General features: G+C 39.1%; 1 protein-coding gene across 10 annotated transcripts in view; it reads left to right on the plus strand.

Annotated features, from left to right (window-relative positions):
- Positions 1 to 11,511, plus strand: part of pik3c2g (phosphatidylinositol-4-phosphate 3-kinase catalytic subunit type 2 gamma) — a 94,590-nt gene that overhangs the window by 81,751 nt on the left and 1,328 nt on the right. For all 10 annotated transcript variants that reach the window (XM_062035623.1, XM_062035626.1, XM_062035625.1 and 7 more), the window contains 3 exons: positions 58 to 124; positions 5,959 to 6,038; positions 6,109 to 6,234. In XM_062035623.1, coding sequence (XP_061891607.1) covers positions 58 to 124; positions 5,959 to 6,038; positions 6,109 to 6,234 — 273 coding nt within the window. The remainder of the gene's footprint in view (positions 1 to 57; positions 125 to 5,958; positions 6,039 to 6,108; positions 6,235 to 11,511) is intronic.

Raw genomic sequence — 11,511 nt, forward strand, 5'->3', positions numbered from 1 at the left:
TCTCTCTCGCTGCGCTCCTTGATGCTGTTACAAACCATCACAACTCTTTGCTTCCAGAATGAATTTGTGTGCAGCTTGTTTTTGGACGGACCCCAAAGGGATATTCAAGGAAATGTGGCAACAGGTGATTTTCCACACACACACACACACACACACACACACACACACACACACACACACACACACACACACACACACACACACACACACACACACACACACACACACACACACACACACACACACACACACACACACAAACCATACGAAGAATTGTCTTTACAGAGATAATTGTTGGTTTTGAAACCATCGGGGGTACACAAGGTGATATTTTCTACCTCGGAAAATAGTCTGGAAATTCGCATATTAACTTAAAAAACAGTTGCTGCTGCTCACTGCTCCCCTCACCTCCCAGGGGGTGAAAAAGGGTGATGGGTCAAATGCAGAGAATAATTTCGCCACACCTAGTGTGTGTGTGTGACAATCATTGGTACTTGAACTTTTACTATACTCTGTGTCGTTACTGTCCATATTTGTATCAATCAGCCCACCCAGCTTTACTTTCAAGAGAGCTAACTTAGCGGTTGGATTGGCTTTCTTGTATTCTCGGCGTGAGTGATAATGGTGTGGGGCACATTAGCCGCTAGCGAAAACGCTACATCAGACCTGGGCAAAATACGGCCCGTTTAGATTTTCAAACCAGCCCGCCGGACGTTCTATTTTACTTTTTTAGATCTTTAACATCAAAACTGTCGCCGCCATTAGGATGTGCAGTGCAGTTTTTAAAAGTCTTGAACTATAGAAAGTATTTCAATGGTCAAAATCTGCGCTTTTGGGTGTTATAGGAGTTATTACGGTAATCTAGGTCAGTGGTTCTCACCCTTTTTTCAGTGATGTACCCCCTGTGAACATTTTTTTAATTCAAGTACCCCCTAATCAGAGCAAAGCATTTTTGGTTGAAAAAAAGAGATAAAGAAGTAAAATACAGCACTATGTCATCAGTTTCTGATTTATTAAATTGTATAACAGTGCAAAAATATTGCTCATTTGTTGTGGTCTTTCTTGAACTATTTGGAAAAAAATATATAAAAATAACTAAAAACTTGTTGAAAAATAAACAAGTGATTCAATTATAAATAAAGATTTCTACACATAGAAGTAATCATCAACTTAAAGTGCCCTCTTTGGGGATTGTAATAGAGATCCATCTGGATTCATGAACTTCATTCTAAACATTTCTTCACAAAAAAATAAATCTTTAACATCAATATTTATGGAACATGTCCACAAAAAATCTAGCTGTCAACACTGAATATAGCATTGTTGCATTTCTTTTCACACTTCTTTTTGACAGACATTTTAGTGAGAAACCTGAGCTTGTGCTTCACTGAGTTTATGAACTTACATTCATATTTTGTTGATGTATTATTCAATAAATATATTTATAAAGGATTTTTGAATTGTTGCTATTTTTAGAATATTTAAAAAAAATCTCACGTACCCCTTGGCCAGGGGCACCAGGTAGCCCGTAAGGATCAGGGGCCGTACTTATCAAGCTTCTTAGAGTGCCATTTTACACTTAAGTCCTGAAAATTTGCGAAATGTAGTCCTACTCTCAAACTTAAGAATAAAAGCTTTTTATCAACGTTCTTAAGTCTAAGAATCACTCCTACTCTCCACGATATTTAAGAGACCTTCAGAGGTGTCTTAAGTGGTTAGGAGTTGCCAGCAGGGGATGGCACTGAGGCGAGAGAGACGTGCGCGAACGTTCATCTTTGTTTGATGACGAGGAGCTGATCAAACGGTATCGTTTAGACAGAGCGGGTATTATTTTTGTCACAGATTTAATAATTTTCGATTCCTTGTTGATTTCTGCATGTGGCTGCAGTGGACTAGTATATATAGAGCCACCCACACCAGTTTCAAATTAGTTGCCTAATTAATGAATTGGAAAGAAAATGTTATGAGTGTAGCGTATGTGTGTGGCACACACATACGCTAGGTGACAGCATGTGAGGTGAGTGACGTCAGTGAGTGTGTGGGCGAGAGAGAGAGGGAGCGGTATTGTGAGTGCGAGCGGGGACTAGTTTGTTTTGTGTTGGATTGGCTGTGTGCAAGCAATCAATAAAGCAAGATTTGCAACTAATCGCCGGACTCATCATTCACTCTAAAGTCGTCCGCTGTGGAGACCCACTGCCGGGTAAAGTGAAGGGTGTTGCCCCGAGCATACATCCTGGAGAAGTGTCTCCCCTGCCTCTTTGTTACGGTCTGGGAGCAGGAAGCAGGAAAGGTGCAACAAAAAGGAAACATTTATTTTTGATTCATTGCCAATATTGTTTGTTTGTTTTGTATTATTTTGTAGTTTATTATCAAAATATACACTCCCATTGTCCACTTAAATATTTCTAAGATATTTCTTTATTCTTAGACAACGGATTCCCTTCCGTGATTGGTCATTTCTATGGACACAGAAATGACGTCACCTAAAATTCCGTTTACGGCACATAGTAATGTCGTAATTCAGCTCTGAGTGTGACACTTAAGATTCAGTCCTACACTTCGCTGAAAGTGTGAGTAAGACGCTTGATAACTAACTTTTAAGTGCAGCTTTCAGCGAAGAATTTATTTACTCTTAAGTCAACTCTTAGCAGACTTCTTAGGAGTCATTCTAAGAAGCTTGATAAGTACGGCCCCTGATGAGTAGCCCGCTGGCCTGTTCTAAAAATAGCTCAAATTGCAGCCTCTATTTTTTAAATTTTATTTATTTACTAGCAAGCTGGTCTCGCTTTGCCCGACATTTTTAATTCTAAGAGAGACAAAACTCAAATAGAATTTGAAAATCCAAGAAAATATTTTAAAGACTTGGTCTTCACTTGTTTAAATAAATTTTTTTTTTTTTTTTACTTTGCTTCTTATAACTTTCAGAAAGACAATTTTAGAGAAAAAATACAACCTTAAAAATGATTTTAGGATTTTTAAACACATATACCTTTTTACCTTTTAAATTCCTTCCTCTTATTTCCTGACAATGTAAATCAATGTTCAAGTAAATTTATTTTTTTTATTGTAAAGAATAATAAACACATTTTAATTTAATTCTTCATTTTAGCTTCTGTTTTTTCGACGAAGAATATTTGTGAAATATTTCTTCAAACTTATTATGATTAAAATTTAAAAAAAATATTCTGGCAAATCTAGAAAATCTGTAGAATCAAATTTAAATCTTATTTCAAAGTCTTTTGAATTTCTTTTAAAATTTTTGTTCTGGAAAATGTAGAAGAAATAATGATTTGTCTTTGTTAGAAATATAGCTTGGTTCAATTTGTTATATATTCTAACAAAGTGTAGATTGGATTTGAACCTATTTAAAACATGTCATCAAAATTCTAAAATGAATCTTAATCGGGAAAAATTACTAATGATGTTCCATGAATTCTTTTTTTAATTTTTTCAAAAAGATTCCAATTAGCTAGTTTTTCTCTTCTTTTTTTCGGTTGAATTTAAAGAGTCGAAATTGAAGATAAACCATGTTTCAAATTTTAATTGTCATTTTTTTCATGATTTCTCCTCTTTTAAACCGTTCAATTAAGTGTAAATATCATTAATTATTAATAATAACATAGAGTTAAAGGTAAATTGAGCAAATTGGCTATTTCTGGCAATTTATTTAAGTGTGTATAAAACTGGTAGCCCTTCGCATTAATCACTACCCAAGAAGTAGCTCTTGGTTTTAAAAAGGTTGTTGACCCCTGCCCTTGGCATACCTTCAAGTACCCCCAGGGGTACGCGTACCCCCATTTGAGAACCACTGATCTAGGTCACAGCAGCTCAGACCAGGAACAAAGCAGAGTGGGCGGGGTTTGTTTTCAGAGCAGCCAGCCTGAAACGCCTGTGTCCGAAACAGATGCGGAAGCAGATTTTTACGTGACAATATATCATATTGTAGGTGTTTATTACCCTTTGCCCTCATATTTTGCTGTTTTTTTTTAATTTTAAATGAGTTTTGCTTGGTCTGAGAAGTAAAAGAGGAGCGACGTTCATATGTTGTTAATATTCAGTGTTTTATTGTTCATAGTTAATATTGTAAATCCCACTTTCTTTATTTTCATGTACATTTTGGGTGTCCCATTCAGTAAAAAACAGTAAAATTCCATTACGTTTTTTTGAGGTGATCTGTTTTTAGAACTCTATCGGACATTGTGACTTTTGGTATTAGTGTTCCTGGAAAAACGGGACCCAAACACACATACTGTACAGCAGGTTTTTACAGCTAAATGTGTACCGTATTTTCCGCACTATAAGGCGCACCTAAAAACCTCCAGTTTTCTCAAAAGCTGACAGTGCGCCTTATAATCCGGTGCGCCTTATATATGGACCAATATTGAGCCACAACAGGTCTCGCAACTACGGGATGCACAACGTAACCCCAGCCTCTACTGTAGCGTCTATTCCAGGGGTGGGCAATTAATTTTTACCGGGGGCCGCATGAGCAACCCAAGCACTGCTGGAGGGCCACATCGACAATATTTCAATTAAATTTTGCTCAATATTATTTTTGATATATACCGTAACATAAATAATAATAATAATAATTAATAATAATAGTAGTACTTCAACATAGTGTGTGTAACAGCATTCCATGACTTGTATAAATAAATTAACATTAATAATAAATGACAGTAAAATAAGCACACGTATGACTGAGGAGTCATAGTGTAACTTTGTGTGGTGTTTGAGTTGTCCGACTTTTTGTGTGGCCATAAACGCACCAGTGGTTTAGTGCTATGCGTGTTGGTGACAGATGACAAGTTGGTTTTGGCCTGGTTTGTACGGCAGAAGATGACTAGTTTTTCGAGATTGAAGTGTTTTATTCATGTTTTTGGTGTGGTTATGTCCGAATATAAACAGTTTTGTTCAATAAAGTGATGGATATAATTCCTGGCCTCGAAGCATCTCGATAGACGTTACAATAATTGAACGGTGTTGACGAACACCGTTAGGGCCGCTTGTTGTCACTGTCACTCAAAGTTGCATTGCTAAAATACACAGAATAAATATGTTTATTTTGTTTAGAATTCAGATGGGATTTGATTTGGTGCGCGGCATATATTTGCTGTGCGCAGCGGACGCTTGAGCAGTGCGCAATTGTGCAGGCACGCACCTTAGAGGGAACGTTGCTTGGCAGTCCATGTCTTGTTGAAAACACACCATTCCTCATCAACTTTTCTCTTTTTAGCGTCTCGGGTGTAAACCGTGCATCACTTGTCGCTGCATGTGCACCTTCACTCGCAGGTCACACACGGACACACACCCATGAATAACACTTTTCAAAATAAAAGCAGCACAGTTGTATTGCGCGCACGACATAGATGTTTTTTTCAACTTTATTTTGTAATTTGTGATTGCAGCTGTTCACATTACGCACATGCATACGTCCACAAGGAAGTAATACAAATAACGATTTTCAAAACAAAAGCAGCACCGTTGTATTGCACACTCGACATAGATACTTTTTAAAATGTATTTTGTAATTTATAATTGGCCTCACGCGGGCCGGACTGGGACGCACAAAGGGCCTGCGGGCCGCAGAATGCCCAGGTCTGGTCTATTCTATGCGCCTTATAATGCGGTGCGCCTTATAGTGCGGAAAATAGGGTATATATAATTTTTACACACATACACATTGGCCCCCCCAGACACTTTTTTTTTTCTCTCAATGTGGCCCCCGAGTCCAAATATTTGCCCAGCTCTGAGCTACATGGTGTTGAGAACTTGTTGCTGTCAAATGTGGGACACGGCTAGAACGTGTCACCTGCATGCATTGTCACGTGACTACGCCGGCAATAAAAGCTCTATGGTCGGCCAAATTTACATTGTCTATTGCGCAACTCCACATTTGACAGTATTTTATTAAAATGATGTTAATAATGTCAAATGTGTACGTTGACTCCATTACAGGAGACTGTCCTCAAATCCAGCTCTTCATTTCTTACACCGACCGCAAGCTCTCCGTCCTGGTGAAACACCTCAAGAACATCGTAAGTTCCAATAACAAGATTACGATGATTTCTAGGTGACTTACAGTCGGCACGGGGCTTGTCGTTTCAGAAGGCGCCAAACGGCTCTAATCCGGACGCCTACGTGGTCACGTGTCTGAGACCAGACGTCAAGCAGCGATCCAAGAGAAAGACTAAGGTGGTGCGGAATCATGACAACCCCACCTTCAACGAACTGGTACAACTCTTATTGGACACTTTTTTGCCCTTTTTTGCAGCTACTTCTGTAAACGCGGTAATGATAAACCGTAGGTAAAACATCCAATGGTCAGTATTACCCTTTTAAATCAAAATGTTCATAAAATCGTGATTGATGAAATTTCAAGTCACAGACTGGTGACGCTGCTCATTTACTGAACTTAATTGCTAACATGAAAACAAGAGTCATTAATGTATTTCTCCATTAAAAATAAAAACGCCATTCCCCAATCTAAACTTGTATAAAGGCATTACTGTCTGAGCAACTAAAATATGAAATTATGCACATTAACCTTACAGGCTGGGCTTTCTTAGAGATATCGATCGATACTAGAAGCAGTATGACAACACAAAGTGAATTTGCGTGACATCACATAAACCATACTTGCCAACCCTCCCGTTTTTAGCGGGAGAATCCCGTTATTCAGCGCCTCTCCCGACAACCTCCCAGCAGAGATTTTCTCCCGACAAACTCCCGGTATTCAGCCGGAGCTGGAGGCCACGCCCCCTCCAGCTCAATGCGGACCTGAGTGGGGACAGCCGTTCTCACGTCCGCTTTCCCAGCAGCTTGCCTGCCCAATGACGTCATAACATCTACGGCTTTTAGAGAGTAGAGTGCACAACAAGGAGAGAGAGTTCTTGGTTTCTTATGTGGGTTTATTGTTAGGCAGTTTCATTAACGTCCTCCCAGCGCGGTAACAACAGCAGTCACGTTTAGTCTGCCGTAAAGCAGTTCGTCTGCCGTAAACAGCAATGTTGTGACACTCTTAAACAGGACAATACTGCCATCTACTGGATAGCCTGCAGAACACTGAAATTCAAGTATGTCTTTTATTTATATGTATAATAAAATAAAAAAATATATAGCTAGAATTCACTGAAAGTCAAGTATTTCATACATATATATATATATATATATATATATATATATATATATATATATATATATATATATATATATGAAATACTTGATTTGGTGAATTCTAGCTGTAAATATACTCTCCTCTTAACCACGGCCTTAGCCACGCCCCAACCACGCCCCCGCCCCAAACACATTAATTTAGTGTCTCAGATCGTTAGATAACTCCTGGAAATGACTGGTTTAAAACTGCCAAAGGTATAGATGTGTGTGCCCAAGTTAAAGAAAAGGACAGGCTGTCTTATTCTAATGGATTTATTACAATCTTTGCAAGCTGGGTCACGTTTGCTGTGGTCTGGAACAACATGGTAACGTTTGCTGTAGTCTGGAACAACATGGCACACAACCGAAATGCAGCCAATATTACATAGAATGAATGATGAATGAAGGATAGGTGGTGGTCGGAGGGGCCGTAGGCGCAAATTGGCAGCCTCGCTTCCATCAGTCTACCCCAGGGCAGCTGTGGCTACAAATGTAGCTTACCACCGCCAGGTGTGAATGAATGATGGGTTCCCACCTCTCTGTGAGCGCTTTGAGTATCTAATAGTAGAAAAGCGCTATATAAAATCTCATCTATTATTATTATTATTATATACAGATGAACTCAAATATACCTACAAACGAGGCATAGTGATGCAATATGTACACACAGCTAGCCTAAACAGCATGTTAGCATGGATTATTAGCACTCCACGCAAGTCAATAACATCCACAAAGTTCACTTTTGTCCATACAAGCACAGCATAAAACGTTTGGTGGACAAAAAGAAGAAGCGGCTTAAAACACGTCTTTCTGTGGCAGCGACGGAGAAAGTTGTACACGTAACCCAACTACGGTGAGTTCAAGGACCGCCAATATTAGGACAAAACGGCGCTGGCAGTGAAGCCTAAACACAAACATATTAAACGGTGGGCTTTCTAACAATTACGAAGGTTTGTGTTATGTTTGTCCTCCTGCAGAAACAGTATAAAAAATAACAAATATATTCCCCCCCGCCCCCATCTTTTTCCATTTTTGAAAAAGCTCCAGGGAGCCACTAGGGCGGCGCTAAAGAGCCGCGGGTTGCTGACCCTTGTTCTAGGGACAAAAGTTGGAATTAATCATCAGCTATAAACTCGTTACAGCACCTCGATTGCATTAATTAATGGGGATGGCGTGGCGCAGTTGGGGTTCCTGGTTCGATCCCCACCTTCTACCAACCTTGTCACGTCCGTTGTGTCCTTGAGCAAGACACCCTTGCTCCTGATGGGTGGTGGTTAGGGCCTTGCATGGCAGCTCCCGCCATCAAGTGTGTGAATGTGGAAATAGTGTCAAAGCGCTTCGAGTACCTTGAAGGTAGAAAAGCGCTATACAAGTATAACCCATTTATCATGTACCGTATTTTTCAGAGTATAAGTCGCTCCGGAGTATAAGTCGCACCGGCCGAAAATGCATAATAAAGAAGGAAAAAAACATATAAGTCGCATTTTTTGGGGAAATTTATTTGATAAAAGCCAACACCAAGAATAGACATTTGAAAGGCAATTTAAAATGTCTAAAGAATAGTGAACAACAGGCTGAATAAGTGTACGTTATATGAGGCATAAATAACCAACTGGTATGTTAACGTAACATATTATGGTAAGATTCATTCAAATAACTATAACATATAGAACATGCTATACGTTTACCAAACAATCTGTCACTCCTAATCGCTAAATCCCATGAAATCTTATACGTCTAGTCTCTTACGTGAATGACATCAATAATATTATTTGATATTTTACGCTAATGTGTTAATCATTTCACACATAAGTCGCTCCTGTGTATAAGTCGCACCCCCAACTATGAAAAAAACTGCGACTTATACTCAGAAAAATACGGTAATTGTTTTGGAACTATGAACTGTATCGTCCCTATTCCATTAGAAAATAAATTCCACATGTGTACCAAACAAATAATGGTACCTTTTGGGTTTCGGTATTGATTCCCAGGTACTGGTACCCGTTTTGATTTAAATATGAAAGGTACCCAATCTAGTTGTGACTAGGGCTGCAACTAACGATTAATTTGATAATCGATTAATCTGTCGATTATTACTTCGATTGATCGATTAATAATCGGATAAAAGAGACAAACTACATTTCTATCCTTTCCAGTATTTTATTGAAAAAACCCAGCATACTGGCACCATGTTGTGGACATTGGTGGTGCAGCATACACCAATAATAACACAGAAATGTAACTCATCAGAACTGAATCAGATATTGTACACGTTTCTGTTGTGAATAATAAAGGATTCATTTTAGGCTGCCTCTGAATAATAGCATGAAATATTCCAGCACCTTCATAACGTTTAGTTATACTAAAGCGTCACTCAAATCTAAATATATTTATATAGCTTTATCGGCCCGGCTACATTGATCCATTATGAAACCAACCTGAGATATTTCTGTCCGTTACGTTTATTTCCAAATTGGTAACCGTGCGTTTTCTCTCTCAAGACGGAGTCAAATGTGCCGGAGACACATTATCAGCCCCGCGTTGCAACAAAGGCATAACCTTAATGTTACTCACAAAAAAGCTGAACTCATGCATGCTTGTTGCCACTATGGACTTAAAAAGTTACGTACTGTGAGTTCTTCCCTTCATCCATGGCTGCAACATGTTTCTTCTTCAGGTGCTCCTGAAGCAATGTTGTACTTCCGTGCCATTTTGCAGGAAACGCTCTTCTTTGAAGTCTTTAGGCAAGGCAAGGCAAGGCAACTTTATTTGTATAGCGCTTTTCATACACAGGGCAGACTCAAAGTGCTTCACAGACAACAAAGTGAAATGAAAGAAAATAAAAGCAAAATTAAAATGCAGACAATAAAAATAAAAACAGTGCAGACGTTAAAAGTTAAAAGATTAAAAGATTTAGCTGAAAGCTAAGGTGAACATAAAAGTCTTCAGTCTAGTTTTAAAAGTAGTGAGAGTTGGGGAGAGTCTGACATCTTCAGGAAGTTTATTCCAGCTATGTGTTGCATAGTGACTGAATGATGCTCTCCCTTGATTTGAGTTTACTTTAAAGTGAAGTGTTCCCACACTTTTGACCACTTAGGTCGTACACTTTTCTCCATTGAAGCAATAACCTCAAGATGTTTCTCCGCTAAACTATTGGTAGTGTTTTCCTGCGCCATTTTTCGAATGTTTCCAACAAAGGAGACGTCGTCGTCACGTGAGCTGCACATGACACATCATTGGCTAGCTTACGCCACCTCATGAGACGTAGCCTCACCGCCGCCCTGGCGCTGTTTTGTACTGTTTTTGTACTTATTTTGATTATTGTTTCTCAGCGGTTTATAAATGTTGCAGTTTATAAATAAAGGTTTATAAAACGGAAAAAAAAAACAACAAAAAAATTACCGAAAAAAAAGAAGAAAAAAAAAAAAAAGCCTCCACGCATGCGCATAGCATAGTTCCAACGAATCGATGACTAAATTAATCGCCAACTATTTTGATAATCGATTTTAATCGATTAGTTGTTGCAGCCCTAGTTGTGACTATTAAACTAACAATTCACATCATGCTGGAACAAATAGTTAATCACATGTTTGATAGTGGAGCACTTGGAAAGAACTAGGTTGATATGTCAGACCTTTTTTTGTGTGAGTTAACGTTAAAGGCCTACTGAAAGCCACTACTAGCGACCACGCAGTCTAGATAGTTTATATATCAATGATGAAATCTTAACATTGCAACACATGCCAATACGGCCGGGTTAACTTATAATGTGACTTTTAAAACTTCCCGGTAAATATCCGGCTGAAACATCGCGGTATGATGACGTATGCGCGTGACGAAGTCAGAGTAACGGAAGTTATGGTACCCCGTAGAATCCTATACAAAAAGCTCTGTTTTCATTTCATAATTCCACAGTATTTTGGACAACTTTTGCAATTTGTTTAATGAACAATGAAGGCTGCAAAGAAGACAGTTGTAGGTGGGATCGGTGTATTAGCAGCGGACTACAGCAACACAACCAGGAGGACTTTGTTGGAGCGCTAGCCGCGCTAGCCACCGACCTCACCTTGACTTCCTGCGTCTCCGGGCCGCCAAACGCATCGGGTGAAGTCCTTCGTCCTTCTGCCGATCGCTGGAACGCAGGTGAGCACGGGTGTTGATGAGTAGATGAGGGCTGGCTGGCGTAGGTGGAGAGCTAATGTTTTTAGCATAGCTCTGTGAGGTCCCGTTGCTAAGTTGCTAAGTTAGCTTCAATGGCGTCGTTAGCACAGCATTGTTAACCTTCGCCAGCCTGGAAAGCATTAACCGTGTATTTACATGTCCACGGTTTAATAGTATTGTTGATTTTCTATCTAT

This window comes from Entelurus aequoreus, linkage group LG24 (assembly GCF_033978785.1).
Source record: "Entelurus aequoreus isolate RoL-2023_Sb linkage group LG24, RoL_Eaeq_v1.1, whole genome shotgun sequence".
Taxonomy (NCBI): Eukaryota; Metazoa; Chordata; class Actinopteri; order Syngnathiformes; family Syngnathidae; genus Entelurus; species Entelurus aequoreus.